Source organism: Salarias fasciatus, chromosome 13 (assembly GCF_902148845.1).
Source record: "Salarias fasciatus chromosome 13, fSalaFa1.1, whole genome shotgun sequence".
In the NCBI taxonomy this organism is placed as follows: domain Eukaryota; kingdom Metazoa; phylum Chordata; class Actinopteri; order Blenniiformes; family Blenniidae; genus Salarias; species Salarias fasciatus.
Window position 1 is genome coordinate 4,236,030 of NC_043757.1, and position 20,013 is coordinate 4,256,042.

At 45.6% G+C, this 20,013-nt stretch overlaps 1 protein-coding gene across 1 annotated transcript in view; it reads right to left on the bottom strand.

Moving 5' to 3' along the window:
* The window catches only part of atrnl1a (attractin-like 1a), a 251,087-nt gene that overhangs the window by 91,667 nt on the left and 139,407 nt on the right, over nt 1–20,013 (bottom strand). Inside the window, 1 exon segment of the mRNA XM_030106400.1 lies at nt 14,531–14,609. Within this exon segment, the coding sequence (XP_029962260.1) occupies nt 14,531–14,609 (79 nt within the window).

A 20,013-nucleotide genomic window follows, 5' to 3' on the forward strand; every position in this document is an offset into this window, starting at 1 on the left:
TCTTCTCTAATGAATCAGAAGCAGAACAACGAGGAGAACGCAGACAGAGCGGGAGAGAAGAGCTGCACTCCGATCGGAGACTCTAATCAGAGACAGTAATGGCCAGAGTGTCCGCCCACTCACTCAGGGCGTCTTACATACGCTGGTGAGCGAGTTCTGCGTGGATCTGAGCGGCTGCAGCGTCGCGCCGTCAGACGCATGTTGCTGGACTGCGGGTCGCAGAGACGCAGTTTGACTTTTACAGCCGATCAGCAGAGAGCCAAACACACCGACTCCCCAACTTCCACGGTCTCAGTATCAACAACAAGAACTCTTTGTTTAGTCTTGAGTCAACTTTCAGTTCACTCTTTGCAGATTGCTAACGCTGCACTGACAGCATCCTGATCCAGCGTTAGCATATCGTTATCCAACTCAAGGTCACAAAGTGCAGGATACAGCTAGCAGCTGTTTTTCCTATTTTAAAGATTTTGTCGAGAAAATAGGCAGTTTTATCTGTTTTATCTAATGATTTGAAGTATTTTAGCCATTTGAAGTCATTTAAGTTACATAAATCACAATGACTGTGTCTGATTGCTGTATGTGGGAAGAATATTGACTGCTTTTATTCTTACGGATAGCGATACTGTGGGATAGAGGAACAAAAAAAAAAAAAAACAGTCCTAATTTAGTTGGTCTGTAATATTGACAGAAATGGAGGTTGAGTCATGTATGATGAAGAGCCACAAATGAATTAATTAATTAATTAACGAATGAATGACCAGCCCTGCAGAATCATTCACTTAAATTCCGCTTCCTTCTCAAGTCGTCGCTCTGATCGATAAAAGTCGAGGTGTAATTTTGAATTTGACTCATTTTCTCGATAACGCGACCATTTAAAGCAGCTTACACTCGGCCTGTGTGGTGTTATGAAAAACACTGCTCTCTCTGTGGACTCCACTCATTATTATTGGTGTGTGTCTAAGTGAGTGTGTGTGTGTGTGTGTGTGTGTGTGTGTGTGTGCCGGCCGCTCATGTTATCCCCTGAAGCAACTTGGCTTCCACTTGCGCTGCAGCAGCCGAGCCGGCCGATACCGGGAGCTGATATTTGTTCAGGTGTATGAAATGAAGTTTGGTTCAGCAGAGAGTCGGTTTAATCTGCTCCCCTAAACAAATCAACAGATCGCTGCAGCAGCAGCAGCTCCACCGCGCCGCATGGGTTCCTGTGCGAGCAGCTAATTGGATTGAGATCGTTCTGCTCTCGAGGAACCGTACACATGTTGGGTTTGTTACATAAGGTGTGTGTGAAGCCTTCATCAGACTGACGGGGCCTCCAGGGGAGCCTGACTCGTTCGATTGTTGTAAATATGTTGTACTTAGCGCCTGAATGAAGACAAACCTTTTTTTTTTTTCTTCAAATATAGAAATTACTTTGATAGTACAAATGGATATTCCAGCATGTAATTTGGCACCGGCATCGTTTACGTCAGCCAGTTGAATTGGGCCGATTTCTGGGCAGAGCATGTATTCACTGCATCATCAGTAAAGGTTGCCATGTTTGGTTTTTCTTGTCCAAATTAGGCCAGTGGAGCAGAAAAGATGCAGCTCTGCTTCAGTGTGTTCACCCACACGAGGACCGGTGGACCGGGGTCAAGACGTCACTACCGTGGCTCCTTCATTGGTTTTAAAGAGGATTTTGTTCTCAAGTCAAGAACACTGTTTGAATCCCGATAATATTTTGGGAGGGGTGCAAAGTGGGGCAGCCTTCATGGTATCCCTGTGCACACAAGCAGAAAGACAGAGAGGGGAGTGCATGGATTTCATGATGAATACTGATGATCCACTCGATTTGATTTGAGTCTAATCCAAAATTACAGAATACTATGTGGAAGTTGCCATGGACTACTGGAGACACGCATCTTTTAATACCTGTGTAACTACCAATAAAACATACCAATGACTGTGATGAGGAGAAAATGATGTACAGTGAATATACAGCAAGAAGCCAATGTTCAGTTAAATGTGAGGCTTTTATGTTTTACTTGTTTGAGTTCAGGGCTTTTCCATGGATGGATGGATGGATGGATGGATGGATGGATGGATGGATGGACACTGATGACTTGTGTCGCATTTCAGAAGATGTGTGATTGGGCGTTTCCCCGAGCTGAGTCACTCAGACACATCTGACTCGAATATTTAGTGTTTTCAAGCACTAATCTAAAATCCGAGTTATGTTGAAGTTCATCCATCTGAAAACTTTCCAACACTTTGTTCAATTTTAAGGTACATGAAAGTAGGACCAACCTGAAGTGAGTTTACAATCATTTTTGAACTCTTGTTGCAAAATTTAAGAAGCCGTGTAGTATTGAAAGCTTTCATTCAGAGTGTGAGAGTGTGTGTGTCTGTGTGTGTGTGTGTGTGTGTGTGTGTGTGTGTGTGTGTGTGTGTGTGTGTGTGTGTGTGTGTGTGTGTGCCTCCACTCTTTGAAAAGCTTCTTAGAGCAGGATTAGGATCATCATTGTCCACTGGCTTATGATACGACAAGGATTATGTTGGTGCAGAGATATGTTTAGCAGCACATCCCAGAACCCACGCGCCCACACCGGCCCCTCATCCTGGGACCGGCGCTTATGGATTCTTGGACTCAGTTTGAATGTATTCTTCACAGATTTGAGCTCAGATCGATTTTCCCCACAGAGACCACAATGTCAGCCGTGACAACACAATTATGATGTGACTCTGAATGAGGGGCCGAGAGACGAGCCGGAGGAACGGGTCCTGCAGTGATTTGTGGAGGCAGAGCAAAAAGCACTTCATTGAGGATTCAACAGCTTCTCCGGTTTAATTGAAAATCTCAAAGGTGAATAAGGTGAGCTGTCATCACCGCGTGAGTCGCTCTCATGATTGATCGATTCATTAAGTTCGGCTGAAGCTCCGTCAGTTAGTGGGAGGAAGATGCTCTGTAATCTGAATGTTTGCTGAAGTTACATCCAGCAGCTCTGCGACTGACGACGAGAACACGTATGCAATTGATTTCTTAAAAAAAAAAAAAAAAAAGTTGATCTCTCCTGCAGGTCCTGGGCCGACTTCATCACGGCATCAAACCGTCACATTCACTAAAACGTTTACAGAACAGATGGAAACAGTGACTGTATCGATAAATCTGTCATCTGTCAGTAAACATCGTAACACCGAGTCATCGGAGGGAAGGCGTAGGAGTCGCGTCCCCGGCGCACCACCGTCCAGTCACCACAGCCAACAACGGCCACAAACACAAACCAAGAAGTTGTTTTAAGAAAAGCAGCAGCGACGGAGAGGCTCAAAAACAGAAGGAGACACAACCGAGGGAAACGAGAGCGGAGAGGGAGGGAGGGAGTCGTATTATTACAGAAGGCAGGCCTGCGGCACTTTTCCGGTAAAAATCCTAACCGGAACAGACAGACAGGCACAACCGTAGAAAACCGTCTCCACCACCATATGGCTCTGGGGAAATGCCCTTGCTGTGTCCCTCAAATCACACCCCTCCTCCTCCTCCTCCTCCGTCCTATCTCGCTATCTCGTCTTTTCTCCCCTCCACCTGCCTCTCTCATTTCGGAGCGTTTGAACTGTGCCAGCGGCTGAACGCCGACCCTCAATTCCTCCCCGACTGCGACGCCTTCAAGCTAATTTGGATCTGTGATGGTCACCTGGGCCGTGATGATAGCGGCGGCGATGCATCGCTAACATTTAGCATTCTGACTGCGTTGAAATATTCTGATTATCAGTCCGAGCATAAAAAATGACTCGAGACTTTGGATGAACTCCGTCGACCTGTGAGCCTTTCAGGTGTGATGGATGCCCGACATGTATGGTTAAAAACTGTGTTGCACTAATTAAGAGCGGCTTTGGTCTCAAGACCACATTTACCAGATTTTGGTCTCAGCTCCTTAAAGTCTTGGGATGTTCTGGTCTGGGCCGTGACTCTTTCTCCACCCCTGAAAGTCTTGGTCTGGTTAAGCTCTAGTCTTGGTCTTGTATTGATCTCGGGATGCTCTGGTTCTGGTCTTGACTCAGTCTGGTTTTAGGTGTCTTGACTACGACACAATAAGAATGCACTATTCAAAACCTTCACTTGCCTTGACCCGCTGATGCTCAGGAGCACCTTCACTTTAGGTGCGTTGGATCCACAAAAGCTGCTTTATTTGTTTAGTTTCTGGTTTTGAAATACATTTTTAAAGGTCAAACGTTTACACCAGCGTCTCCATACTGAAAATGTCACAGTGTTATTCAGTTCTCCAGCGTCAGCTGAGTGGCTTCATGAAGTGCTCTCCTGGTTCTGTACGAACACAAAATGAACTGATTACAGTCTCCCGGGCTTCATATTTGAATGTTTTGGTTTCTTCAACACTTTATGCACATGATTTTCAGATTAAACTGTTTTTTTTTAATCGAGCAAGCAATGTAGCCTGCTTCTTTTCATATGATGCTGGTTCCCTTTATCCTTTGCACTGTAACTGAAAGGGGGTGCAGGGCGGTGTAGTGGGTCGCACTTTGGTCTCACAACAAAAAAAAAAAAACAAAAAAACAATCAGACTGAATCCAAGCTATGCCATTTTTTCCCTCCTGTGCCGAGTTTAAAGACCTTTATTTTGCAACACGCTGCTGATTCAGGCTCCTGCTTTGACAAATCCTCCTCGTAGACAGAAAAATCTCAAGTACTTGTGGTAAACATGGTGTGTTTGTGCAGCGGCGAGTTGGCTCGGCCTGTTAATGCGACTGCAGGGGAGGCGAGCTGGAGGTCAGGGTGCAGCTCGTACGGTGGCACTTCGTGTGTGTGTGTGTGTGTGTGTGTGTGTGTGTGTGTGTGTGTGTGTGTGTGTGTGTGTGTGTGTGTGTGTGTGTGTGTGTGTGTGTGAGTGAGCATCCCCTCCCTTGGATTTGTTTAAACAGCGGTCGTCCACAGACTCCCAGCCATGCTTGGCCACATTAAACCTCTTCTACTAATCTGCCACCTCGGTCAATGCCAGCAAAATGACTGGATCTGCAAACACACACACACACACACACACACACACACACACAGACATACTGTACTGCGCCGAGCGTACGTGTGTGGAGAAACACAACAACGCGCACATGCACACGCGAGTGATTTGGCTTCCGCTGGTCCAGACAGGCTAATCTCTCCAACTGCAGATTGGAGTGTGAGGAGGCCAAAGGCTGAGCAATCAGAGCATAACATCACCTCTGCAGGACCGGGGAAACCCAACAGGAAGAGTTTTAATAAAGCAAAAGCAGAGAACCGGGCTGGTTTTTAAAATTAAAAAGCTCCTGCAGCTGTATAATCACACTGTAAGCTTTATTAAATTAGCTTTTTATGCATCAATATTTCAAATTTCACTTATTTGGAGCCATAATAAATGGCTTCTGGTTCAATAGCTCCATAATTTTGACAAAATCTCGTCATTAAAATTAACTTAAGCACCTTTACTCATCATCCAGTCAGTGAAATTAGACTGTAAGAGACCTCGGGAAACCATTTACAGCGGCGTAATTAGCTCCACAGGCCAGCTTGCTGCTTACAGTGCAGTGCTGACAAGTCCTAAACAAACAAAACAGCCTTAAAACTTAAATTTTAATCAAGCTCCCTTCATTATACGGGGAAGTCTCATCCTCCCGTAATTCTGAGCCGAGCATCTCCGAGTGTAATTCCTTAATGAGTGCAGGGGGAAAGAAATGACACAATATGTTAATTGCCTCATGCAAGAGGAGTGCAAACATCTAATTTAAGAAAATTAATGTGAAAGGGGGAGCGGCGGTAATTGCGGTGGAGACAGAGGAGGTCAGGAAGTGTTGTCAGCTAACAGGGGACGGGAGCTCAGACGGAGACGCTGAAAACTGGCCGGAAGAAGAGCCGAGAGACGAACCAACAGGCGGGATGATGGAGCACTGTGTCCAGAAGAGGGAATTTAAATGTATTTTAGGAGGAAGATGGAACAAAAACTGAGAGAAAAGCTGTAGATGTAGAGACAGATGGATAATAATTATGAAATCGTGACAATATCTCCACTTTACACTGCTCATCTACTGAGCATGTGCAGAAAAGAGCTATTTGCTCCGGCCGCATGCAGAGCAGCAGGGTTTCAGAAAAGCTGCATTTCCCCCGTTTCCAATGAGACGAAGTCGGAGTGTTTTCAAAAAGTTGTTTTTTCAATGAGAGTTTTCTGTTCTTCGAAACAGTTGTGTAAATGGGGGCATAAGTGCGGATGTGAATAATCGGTCAAGTTTGATTCCCGGCACTCCATTTTGAAGTGGATCGATCGTTCCGTTGATTGCCCCCATAAAAGTCAAAATGACTGCTTTTAGTTGACATCAGATGCACTTTTTAAACTGCTGTGGATCTACAATATACAAACTAGGGCTGTCGCGGTAAACCGGTATTGACAATAATCGTGGTATCAAAAAATGAAATTTCAATATCGTGTTCACAATGCGCACATGATAATATCGTATAGAGGATCTAGTGCCACTTGAAACGAGTTGAAGTGTATTTTCAAAATCCGCTCCTGTTCTTCCACCCCGCTTTGTCTCCCTCCTGCAGCCCCCTCCCCCTCCCCTCACATATAAACACAGCAGAGCAGCGGTAGCGGCACGGCTCCTAGCTAGCGTGGCTCCCAGTTAGCGAGTTTCACGAGTGAACTAAACATGTCGGCGGTGGCCGACAACGACAGCGAGACGCTCTGTCCTCACCCGAAGAAAGTGTGTTTAGCAACACTGACTGCACGTTGATGCGAGCCGGGTAGTCGTGGGGCCCCATTAGGTAGGTTCCAGACGTGTCATTGTAATGTGTCCGGGGGGATTTCAAGTTGTGTCGCTGATATCCACCGTCTTCTCCACCGGCCCCCTTCTACCAACTAACCGGTGAGTACTCGGAAAAGGGCCCCATGCGGGGGATTTTCGACACATCGTTGCAGCATTTAGTGTAGCGCCTTAAATTTGTCTTTGAAATTGACTGATGTCAGCCGTCCCTCGGGGACCCCTTCAGCTCGGGGCCCTAGCCAGTAGCGGCGCCTCTGGCTGGAGAGAAGCAGCTGCTGCTCATTCCGCCTCCGATTTAAACAAACAAACAAACCAAAATCCTTGGCAGTGTGGTGGTGGTACAGGATTTCACCTCAACAGGGTCCGTGGGTTTTCAGAACCCACCAACCCTACGTAAATGACGCCTCTGCTGTGGATCCTCTGTTAATCAGTTCATCAGATTTTAATTAGTTGAGTGTAACTACACTTTTGGTCTGCAGCTGTACAGTTACTGTTCTCATATTGTTTCAACACCTCATTTGACAGGTATTCTGAATGCAATTCATCTGGGAAAAGAGAGAAAACAAACAAAAACAAAATTAAAGATAAATTTGAACGTATGTACCATTATTAGTTACATTTTTGCTGATATCTTGATAATATCGTTATCGTGATATTTTTTGCCCATGATAATCGTGAAGAGAAAATTTGATATCGTGGCAGCCCTAATACAAAAGCAAACCCATTTCTTCAACAAAAAGCCAAGAAAGCCTGAACGTCCAGGATTTTTATGGTCATTATTCGGTTCGACAGATTCTAGAGGACGCTGCTCTTGACCTTCCGGCTGCCTGTCTTTCCACATTTCCATTTGTCTTCAGACTTATTTATCCAGTTAAGAGGTCGTAGCAGCTGTGGTGGGTTTTCAAATGCGACCCCGCCGTGCACGCACATGCACGCGCATGCCGTCTTCAGAGGAGCGGCCCTGTTAGCCGGAGACGTCTTGTGCATTAGAATTTCAAAGAAGCTTTTGATTGTTTGATCTCATATCCAAAAGTGATTGTTGGTAAAAGAAAGAGGAAAAAAAAAAGAAAAGAAAGTGCAATTAACATAAAGCCACGGTTCTATTATTATCCCGCTTTCTCTGTAGCCTCGTGGCTGGTTGTGATCCATAATTAACAGTGAAGAGATCCCATTTTCACCTTCTGCCGCGGTTCCCTCACTAGACCACCTCTCTGGAGGCCACAGCAGGGAGAGAACAGCGAGCAGACGAGGCCTCACAAACACTCAGCGCTTCCCAGAACTGACACTTCGCTTCTTCCGACACGGCGCTTCGGCACAATGCTGCTTTTTATGTCACGTCCCGATAATCCCACAAGATGTGAGCAGGTGGATCGTAACATAAACCTCGGATCTGGATGCTGGCTTGGATTTTTTTTTTTGTTTTTTTTTACCCAGAAACTGGAAGCGAACACCTGTCAGGGCCATGCTGAATTTGTCTTTTTTTTCTCTTTTTTTTAGAGCTTCTCATTTAAAACAGCTTCCAGTCAAATCTATTGGCACATTTGTTTGTGCTGTAAAACCCTGGAAAATGTGCTTCCCACAAACACAATCATCCACACGGACAAACGAAACTCTGCTGGTCCAAATGTCTCCGTGTTTAACGGACTATGTTTCTCATTTTGATATTTTTGGCAGTCTGTCTAACTTCTGTCAGTCTCATTGATATTAAAGAACCTCCAGACCGCGGGCATTGCTTGCTTACCTGCTGCTGACGGATGACAGGAAGTGCTCCCCGCCAGGCAGCATCGGGCATCTTTATTGAGAGGAGGAGCGCTCCGCGTCGTACTGGACCAGATACTGGTATCGGTGTCTGCAAACTGAACCAATCAACAGGAAGCGCTGCCTTTGTTCCTGACGGCGTGTGTGTGAAAGTGAGACCTTTTCATTTACACACACCTCCAGCCACGCTGCTTATTGCTGTTTTTGACCCCTGGATTCTGAAATCAAACCATCTCCTGTCTGTGCCGCAGTCCTAGTTTCATCATTTCACGACACATTTAACTAGTTTCCATCACATTTCTGAGGTGTTAGCTTTAAAGAGTCTGAGCTATTGACAGCAGTGTCAGAAATGTCGCCGCTTTCCTTTATCCTTGTCACGTGGAAACGGATCAGTAATTAGCCTCTTAGCCCTGACTGTGACGGTATTTGCATATTAGATCAATCAGGCCGTATTGACCACCTCTCTCCTCCAAAACCTGACGGCAGCACTTTGTCTCTATAATAATCAGGCAGGCGATGGACGCATCAACGCCCGAGGACGATACCAGCACAGCTCCCAGCGAACACTGATCGGCATGGCTCGCTCCTCGCTCGGTAAGTGAGGCTGCAGAAAGTTTGGTTTCAAAGCAACGTATCTGTTTAAGCTCCCTCCTTTCCACAACATCTTCAACCGCAGATGGTACGGCGGTAAATACAGGTCAGAGTAAACTACAGGCCTGAGATGATGGTCAAATTGGAGGTTTTGTTTGTCTCTTTGGGGCAAATCTCTACATGTATACAACACAACATGGTCTAGTCTTTGTCGACACGTCAAAAAGGTTAAATTCTGTTCAAATGCTAAATAGCTGCTAGAAAAATACTTCACGGCAAAAGTATTTTTAACTGCAGTGATGCCAAATTGCAACAAGCGTTCAACAATTTGAATACATTTGCTAGTTCAAAAGAAACTAACAACAACAGAGTCGACAACAGAGTTTCTGGAGACGGAGTAGTGAGCGCAGGATCTGCAGCAGCGCATCGTTCAGGATGTCGGTGGGACAGTTTGTGGGCCTCTGGGGAAGATACCAAGACATCTGTTCAGCCCAGAAAACACAAACCCTCAACAGGTCTGCCATTGTTGCTGCGCCGCAACATCTGTTCCACAAAAACAAGGCTGGATGTGGGATTCATGTGCAAACCGGGAGCCGGGAAAAGCAGGATTGATGTTATGAGGCTGATTTCAAAGCAAAAGGAACCAGAGGTACAGAGAAGGGAAGGATCAATGTTGAGTCAGGTCATTTATAAAGTAAGTTAGACAGTTTTACAACATCTAGTAGTAAAAAAAGAAAAAAAAAAAGAGAAAAAAACACAAACAAAACAGTATTTGTAATCCCTCTCTCATCTGCTCCACGATGGTTTACTCCATTTTCTTTGATTAATGTATGCGGGAGTCAGTATTACAAAAAAATAAAAATAAAGTCTCATTTTCTTCTTAAAGAGTCGAACAAAAAAACGCTGTTGTCCAGACTGAGCCTTTTCCTCTGAGCTCTCAGCACTTGTCACTCTAGCAGACACTCAGAACACAATGAAGTCGTCCATTTCCGTATTTTATATCGTCTCTAAAGTGAAACGAACCGCTCCAGTCGAGATGTTCCTGCTGACCTGGATCAAAGCTCACGTTCTTCCTCACATCTTTGGGTGACTAAAGGACAGACCCAGGACGGGTTTCTGTGATATAACAACCGACTGGTGAGGAAAATGAAGCGAGTAAATTTCTGAAATGTCACATCTTCCCTTTAAGCTTGGCTGACTGGCATTACTCAGCAAAACCCATGAAACGCTCCCTCTTTCCCTCGCTCGCTGCTTCAGCTGCCCTCCAGTGAAAGATCGCAATTTGGGGGCGTCCCGTTCGCCTCCATTGTTCCAGACGAGATGAATTAATTTGAAGAAAAGGCAAAAGATTTCATTTCAAAATACGACACCGGCTGTAGGTCAGGCTGGGGAGGAGGCCGGCGCTTCGCCCTGGAAGCCATGCGGCTACATTTATTAGAACCGTGCGTTATGTAAAGGTATATGTGGTTAAATAAAACAGCCCACTGGAGGGATGGAAGGAACTCTGAGGGAAAGACGGAGGGCGAAGTAAGTGTAAACAAACCAACGGGGCAGTAAATGCGGCATTGCAGCTCTGCTGTGATATGAGACCGCTCCTCATAAATAATGTAGCCGGGAGAGGACCAGCCTGCCAGCAGCCAGACCGAGGCTAAACAAACACAACGCTGGCTGGGTCACAGGTGGCTGAACGCACACACACAGAAACACGGGGAAATCATCTGCTTTTCCTCAGCACGTTTAAACGACTGCCACACTTTGATTTTCAGGTACTCAGATGAAATAAACGGAAGGAAAACACAGATGATGAGGACGAGGCGGTGCTGAGGGCAGACGGATCGCGCCGGTGGAGGTTTCCAGAGTGTGAATGTCCGTATTCTCCCGTTCTTAATGCTGACAGCCTTTTGCTCTCTGCATGCATGTGTGTGTGTGTGTGTGTGTGTGTCTTCATTACAAAAACAAACAACTGCACCAAGCAGTGCACCAACAGGAAAACTATTGCTTTCTAAACATTGTCGTGTAAATGTGAAACTCGTCCGAAACGAAAACTCATAATGATTTTTTTCACTTAATACATTGTATAAATGATGCCTAAGCCACTCCAGCAGCATCTGACCTTCATCAACATCATCATCATCATCATCATCATCAGGGAATTCATAATGACCTCCATTCATGTGCTGCGTGATTACTCTCAACTCAGCTGAACTCTGACTATGAAATAAGCCAAAAAAATAGAAATTTAGCCTAAAAACATCTAAGTGTAAACAGCTTAGGTCCCCGTAACATCAGTAAATACCCTTCAGATCATGCGCCGCAGCAACGCAGCGCTCCATCAAATATTAAAGACTGACACTCAGTCCAAAAAAACAAGCTTTTTCTTTCTAAGCTGAATTCAATCAGTGTTTTTTAATTTGACATTCTGATGGCTGGTTGATGAGGAGATACAGAGTGCCAATCATTGTATTACTATATTAATATCAATGCCTGTATCGTGATGAGGTAGATCAACATATATAACTAACATCATTTAGGTGGAGGGGGATGTTATATAATCCAAATGTATTTCTTCTGGGCCTTTTTTAAATGAGGTTTGCTCTTTTCATCAATTTCCCAGTCTGAAAATCAAAATGGATTTGAGGTCAAGTGGTTGTTAAGAGGTCTGTGTCTCTGTGTGTTTGTCCTGTGATGGACTGGCGATCCGTCCGGGGCGTGGCCCCGCCTCTCCTCCATCATCAGCTGGGATCGGCTCCAGCACCCTGCGACCCTCAACTCCATCAAGTGGTGAAAAGACGGATGGAGGAACAGATTTATGGACTACTGGCAACAAAAGCGCTGAGATAAACGACCATCCAGCAGACAGAGGCAGACCGCTCCCAGACAGAAGCCGATGTTTATTCAAGACTGAGTCAGAGAACATGAACACTGGATAATGCTAATGTCACTGACACATGAATCCCGACTGACTCCTATTTCAGTGAAAAGCAGTTTAGTGACACAGCAACTGTAGAAACCTTCGGATTATGCTGAAGCGGTCAGTAGGAATAACAGAAAGACACCGCAGCTCTGCAGGAGTTCTCGCGGGTCACAGAAGTGAGGACAAACCTCAGAAACCGCAACAAAAATGATCAGTTATTGACATAACATGCTACTGCGTGACAGAAACACTGGTTAAACCGGAGAGACATTCAAATATGTTTTAATCATCTGACTGTCCATTTCCAGCTTTGCCGACTTCAAATGACCCAACTTCCAACCGATCTACTTCGTCAATAAACCAGAAAGTTCTCCGCATGTGGAGACACTTTACAACCAGGTACGTCTGTCAGAAAGAGGGAAAAAAAACTCTGCTTCTTCTGCTCAGACCTCACCTTTTTTCCTAACATTCAGCTGATTGCTGGCTTTGTTGGTTGGGCAGGTGAAGAACTGCAGGCACATCGCAGCCTGGTAGAATGCAAACGTCCGCCACATCTGGATACTCTACAGATGTGAACTGAGAGGGTAAAATAAATGCAGTGAAGTGCATCAAACCTGAAGTTTCTGAGCTCTTGTTTTTCCATGACCAGACGAAACTTCACCATCGATCAAACTTAAAACTTGGTCAACGGCTGTTCAGGAACCATCCTTGAGTTTGTTGCTGAGTTTGAACATTGTCCACAATTCTTCCTTTTTTTACTCTCAATTCTGCTGTGTAGCTTTTGATTATGCAACATTTTTCCTGCTGCGTCAGTAAAAATGAAGGTTGTTTTTATTGGTATTGAAGCAACAGATGAATTTGGCCCAACTTTTACTCCGGAAAATACGGTAGTGTGGTTGTTCAACTCTATAGCTGGCAGTTTGGACTTACTCATGGCTAAAACAGATTGCAGATCGCACCATTTTTTTTAAGGGAACCAATTCTTTCTTTCATAAAAGTAAAACGTGTCACAATCAGTTTAATACTGAAAGTTAATTAAGATTTTTTTTTTTTAAACATAATAACAGAGGAGCAGCAGAGATGAGTGGAGGCGGAGGGAGAGAAACACAAACCAACAAGTGTATTTAAGCAGAATAGTTCCCCGCGGAACATCTGTGGATTACACCAATAACAACAGGCTATTATCATGGCCGCTTCTAACCAGCGCTGATTTCTCCCCGATGACTCCAAAACGAAAAACAGCGGAAATACGTGCAGAGAGAGCCGACGAGAGAGGAAACAGATCCAGAGGAGCGGGTGGAGGCATTGAGGGTGCGAACTGGTGTTTGTTTGTGTGCGTGAGTGTGTGTGTGTGTGTGTGTGTGTGTGTGTGTGTGTGTATGCGAGAGGGTCAGGAGTGAATATGAAACGATGTGACATCTGTTGAGGCTTTAAGTGATATATCACTCCATTCCACTTCGTTTAGCATCACTTCGTCTGAGTTAATTGGTTCATGAGGAGCACTAATTAAGGGGAATGGCCTTGTTTATCGTCACGGCGACGCTCGTTAAGCGGAGGCATTTTTTTTTTTCTCCCCCTCCTCCTTTGAGCCTGGTGACATTAACCCACCCTTCACAGCGTGTGGGCGGGGGCAGATGCATCAGGGGATATTTACTTCCACACGGCGTCTGCACCCAGCAGCTCTCAGCTCCATCATGCTTCAACACACACACACACACACACACACACACACACACACACACACACACACACACACATCCAGACGAACACCAAAAATACACATATACACACAAGCAGACACACACAGTCTTGGGGTTTTTTCACTTCAGTGGAACCTTAAAAAGCCATGCTGGACTTGGCTCCAGCGGCCTGCAAGTGTATCCAGGATGAAGCAGGACAGAATGATGAAGAAACTATTTTCTTTCTAACTGTTTTGCTGATATGAGATCTGAACCTGCTGCCGATCAAATACTGAAGAATCTACTCTGCTGGGTTTCAGATGTTTGTAAATCTGATTGTGATGGAATCGGTGCCTCAGCAGCCATGAACGTCGCTGGCTTCCGTGCAGCTCTCTCAACAGAACGGTCGTTCAACAACACAGCCGGTGGAGCGCAGAGCAGCTTATGATGTGTGACACAGATCGACTGTCGTAGCAAAGATTTCTTTCGAGAAGTTCAGCCGAGGATGAGTCACATTCGAACAGTCTCACTACTTCTGATGTCCTCTTTGTTCCATTGGCTGATAGCATGAGATACACTGCACAACACTGCCCCCAGAGGTCATCAGCAGTATTACTCTGTGTGCTACACATCTGCAAACTACCTGGATGAGCATCAAATTACACAAAATGAACACAACTAACAGGCGGCGCCGACCATGACTTCCTCAAACTCAAACATGTTCCCATGTCATCATTAAAGACTTTTTCTCACAGTGATTTTCATTTTACGCCCCCGGAACGCAGCGAGATCCTGAGGCGGCGGTGCATCCTACCTCTCTCCGGCGTGAGGCCCAGCAGGTCTGCTTGATCTTCCAAACGACAGCGGCGACCAGCAACAGCGACAGAAAACAGCTGGAGAGAGACGTGAGAGGCAAAGCGTTTGTTAGCCACTGGGAAATATGTGACTCTATCCCAGCAAATGATGCAGAGCATGCAAAAGAAGGAAACCTATTATTCTAACCATATTCTACTATATCACCCTGATAAGTCACCCAGTGGTCACAGCCATGCTGTTAGTCTCACAAGTATTCTCCATTATTGTTTGAATGCCCTGCTTTAGTTTGCATTTCCATTTAAATTAAATATTGGACAATTTTCACACTTTTCCAAACCTCTGCTGGTATAAATAGCTCGGCCGAGGCCAAACTTCCCTTGCATAAAATTTATGGATCTCGGTGGAACTCACTGGTTTATTAAAGGTGAAATGAAGATCTGGAAATATCTCTCAGTCTCACAGTCATGCAATTACTGGGCAGTTTCACAAAATTAAAGAAATGTGCTCATAAATTTCACTGCACGCTTTCGTTGCTCTTTGTAACAAAGAAAAAGGAAAAAAAAAAAAAAGTCACTCAACAATGCAATCATACAGTACAGCAGCAGTTTCACGCTGATTCACTCTCCTCCAGATGGAATTCCTGAGGAACCGGAGGCGGGACACCAAACCGCGGCGACCACATGCAGCCGGAGGACTTCAGGACAGCGCCGGGGGGGGGGACAGGGGTCAACCGGCGACACGATGCTCCCCGACAAAGAACAAGGTCCCACGTACACACAGACACACACATCGGCTCTGGAAGTCCCGTGTCTGCAGGGCGAAGTTATCTGGCCAAACACAAAGCGTCTCTCTCAAGCAGGACTTCTGACGAGACCTCAAAACCAGCGCAGCCCGAGACCCGGCAACAGGAAGTCCCTGAGAAAGAGCTGAGGCCAGCAGCTCTCAAACAATCCTCCCCTTCATCTGTGTGTGTGTGTGTGTGTGTGTGTGTGTGTGTGTGTGTGTGTGTGTGTGTGTGTGTGTGTGTGTGTGTGTGTGTGTGTGTTGGACAGCGAGGAGAAGGCTATTACCGCCACGATCAGTGTGATCAGTGTGACATTTTCAGAGGCGGAGCTGTTGAGGCCGAAGCCGTGGTCTCTTCAGTCCACTGTCGACCTCTCGGCCTCAGTTCCTAAGTGCTTCGACCAGGAAGCCCGGGGGGGGGGGCAGCCGGGGGGGTAACATGCTGCTGCAACTCACTGGAAACCACCCAACAACAAAAGTGAGGAGGCGTGAGGCCGACAGTGGATTTGGAGGGAAGCTGAAGACCTTCTGTTTAAAGAGCTTTTTACAGTTTTTACTATTTCATGCAACCGTCTTTCCACAGTCATGCATGATCTACTCTTCGGTCCTGCTTACATGGCAACGCTTTGAGTCAAACTGCATTGCTTTTGCATTTTCGCTTCAAGAAAAAATTGCATTCACTCTGTGACTCAAATCAACGATGCTGTTATTCCTTCAAATTCATTCCCATGTTCTGGAACGAGGCTGTGCTGCTTGGATGAAAGCGACAGAAACGGACATACAGTACATGAGCAGCGAGAACGGATCTTTCCATGCTGTCCTGGCTTGCTGTTGATGTGTTCATAGACTCGCGTCACGCTGACTATTCCCCAGAACAATTAAGGCAAACACAAACACTCACCAACTCCACGACAATGATTTTCTTCCTGCATCCTCTAAATTCGAAAAAGCCTCCGCTGGCTGGGACTCAAATCCAATCCGGCCCAAGATTCCCTATTCAATCTGTTTTAGCTCGGCTCGCCATTAATGGGCCACAGGGCCGGAGCTTAGCCATCTAACCAATGGAGCGGGATGGCTAATTGTGGCTATTACAGAGGCATTAGGAAGGAGGGGGGAGGAGGAGGGGGGCGGGGAAGTGTCCTGTGGGTTTGTTAACACTCCACTGAGCGTCTTGATAGGTTTGGCTTGAAGACCGTGTAGCCACAGGTACGAGCGGCCGAGCTGATTAAACAGCCCGAGGATTCAGAAAGGAGTCCGAGTCGGGCGCGCACGGCTGCGTTTGTGATGTTTCTGCGATTGCTCGTCTGAGCGGCGCAGCTGGGGTTGCACAATAGAAAACAGTTGATATGGCACACACGCATGCAGGCCAGCGCTGCGAAACATCCGAACCCCAGCAGGCACGGCGCGGAAATCAATAAGCTATTCGTTGAACATGAGCCACAGATAGCACACAATCGGAAACAGCTTTCCATCTGCACAAACCAGCAAATCAACTCCCAGCGTGGGGGCGAGCTGGACCCGGGCCCCGGGTCCCGTGAGAAAACTGCTGCTTTTCTTCCCGTAACGATTCAAACGGCATCTGTTGCTGCTCCTGCTGATCCCCGCCTGCTTTATAGCTACTCCTGCTTATTAGACGCTGGCGCTTCTCAGCCGAACCGACGAGGATCACGTGCGAGCTCAAGAGGGCCTGATCAGGATCAGATGATCACATCCACATAACCTCTGCTGCTCACCTCAACTCAACTTTCACATCAAGTCCTTCAAAGTTTTGCATGTCTGTGATGGACTGGCTATTTGTTCACCGTATATTGAGCTGAGATTGACCTCAATTCACTGAGAATGAGGGTTTGTTTACACAATGTTTTCAAGTGAAAAATCAAAACTTTTGTTGCCTTTTGGATGCCGGTCAACTTTCTGAAAACAGCATCCAACTTGCAGCTTTGAGGAAACTGCCTCATTGAAACAGGGTAAAGCACGATGTTTTGGAAATGCTGCCCCTGCTCATGCCATGGACGGTATTCCAAAGACACGGAGCTAACCTGGCGTCACCCACAGCGTTCTGAAATCTCGTTTTGAGGATTTGAGCAGGATGGATGTAAAAAACTGGATGTAAATATGATTGGTCCAGCCTGTCATGTGACCGCATCACATGGACAGAGGGGGCGCTGTGATAGGGCGATTTATGCAAAACTTTAACTCCTAAAATAAAATCAGAAAATGATTTATGTGAAAATCAGTCTGATCCAACCAACACGGTGGTAGAAACTAGTGATAGAAAACAGAACATGTTCTGATACCGGCCACCTTATATTTTTATTTTCATTCTGAAATTCTGCATTTTTGAACGGGTTCCAATGAGACAAAGACTCTTTTTGAAACCGACATCATCGCCCTCTTCTGGAATTTCCCCAGAATTACACCTTTTCTGAACTTACTCATTGGACTCTTTTTTCACAACCAACTTGTTGGCGCCTGGTGCACGCACCACGGCCAGAGGAGGTGTTTCCTCTGCACACGCTCAGTAGATGGACAGTAACGACAATGGCGGCCTCCAGAGTTGCATGTAGACATTCTCCGGGGACTTGGCAGTTAAAGGGAGCAATGCAACATCCTCTTATGTCCAAAAACAACCAACAGCACCCACTAGTGGCCCAACATTAAAACAATAGTTGAAATGCTTTAAGCTGATCGAGGCCTTGGACAAAGCAGCATGGAGTGTGGATGGACAGTGTGAGATCTTTGCATATACTGTTTTCTTTTTTGGTAAATGAAACAAAAAAACGTAGGTGATATACACTGAGGGGGATTCGATGGAACTTTACACTCTACATGTTTAAGTGACTGAAATTTAATTTTAAAGGCACTGTTTGGTTAGCTACAGCTAGTTTGGTTTCAGTAATCTAGTTCCTGTTGTTTTCATATCATAATGCAAAACATTTTAAAGGTTAATTGACAAAGAGTGTAACCGGTAGATGCAGGAACGATGTCAACAGTAAGCAACATGAGCAGATCGGATGCATTGTGATCGTCCTGGATCCACAAAGGGTCACAATGGCAAAGAAGGCCAGAATGTTCCTCACAACTTGAGCCATCTCTTCTGGACGGACTGGAAGCCACAGGGGAAAATGATTTCTCTATCAAGTCCTGGACCGAATCAGGGTTCTCCTCCCAGTTTGTAAAATTTTCTCACATAGAACACCCTTAATTCTCTTTTTTCCTGCTTAGAAAGTCAGATCATAGCAATGTAGTGAACTCATCAATATTCTTGGAATGAGTTTGGCTTCGAAATCACCAGGTGCCGAAACGTCTTGGAGAAAGACACCAAAGTTGCTCCTAATGCTGTGCGATCACACTGGACGTCAGCCATCGCCACGGTGTGAATGTGTGTGAATGTAGTGCGTTAACATTGCTCAGAACCTTCAAAGCCATCAGTTAACTGCAGTGTGTGCCAGCTGCACACTCCCAGAACTCAGAGCAGTGCTAGCTTGGCTCCTACTGTCCGTCCACAGTCCACCATGTGGCATCTGAAGACAGGACTTTGTTTTTACACATTCATACAAGACAGCCAGGCAACAGATTTAGTCCCGTCTGAAAAGTGCAAACCAGCACACTCCACTAAATTCTGACACATTTTACTTTTAATTTTCTCTGACGGGGTGAACATCTGTGACATTTCCTTATCGCGGCTGACACAGATCTCTATCGACAATAAAATGTCAGGCTCAGACATGAAAAAAAGTGAGCTATTTTAGGAGTTCAGGAACAAACTTTCATTCTCTTTTATCCTTCGGTGCCTAAATAGATTGGCTGCGTACTGTAGAGATAAAAACTCATTAGGGACAATGCATAGGGAGGTACAGCATACAGCGAGAAGAGCTCCGAGCCAAACATGCATCCTACAAACATCCTACGTGCTCCGCGCCTCAGCGCTGCGGGCATGGCTTTTATTTCTGTCTGAGGCAAATAAAGCAACACCAAAAAAACCTGAAATAGCCCAGAAAATATACGGGAAAAATATCTGATCAAAAGAGAGCAACACTCCCACAGAGGATTGAGCGCCGCTGACGGGGATGGTCATTTTTAAAACGGAGTGGGCGACGGGAGGGAGTCTCTCGGGGAGTCTCAGCCACTTAATGCTGAGAAGCCTCTCCGCCGTTTTGGGAAGCTAAAGAAAGAGAAACTGATTGCTAATCAAGCGAGCGGGAGCAGGAAGTAATTGGACAAAGCTCAACTGCAGTGTCACCAATTAGCATTCGGAGGCTGTGGAGAGCAGAGGCATAAACGCTGTTTAATTACGGCCATTTTCCTTTTCTCCCCTCCCCTTAATTTAGAAAAAGAATAAAGAGGACGAGGGAAAGTGAGGAAGAGCCAGGATGATGAGGAGCGTCCGCAAACTTCTCAGAATCTATGTCGGGGATTTGAAGAATGCTCGGCCCATAAAGCAGCTGGGATTTATTTACTGAAGCATTTCTAACACAGATCGCTATTGTTCTCAGTGCCAGGACACTGTACTCATGCTTGAAGCTTGATTCTGGTCCATAACCTTGACTGTAATGTTTAAAAATCATAAAACTATCTCTGACAACCATACTGTATTTTCTGGACTATAAGACATGCTTTGTTTTTAGTTGATTTGAATGATTCTGCGACTTATATATCAGAATATACCATGTGAGATCAATAGATGTATGACAAGAG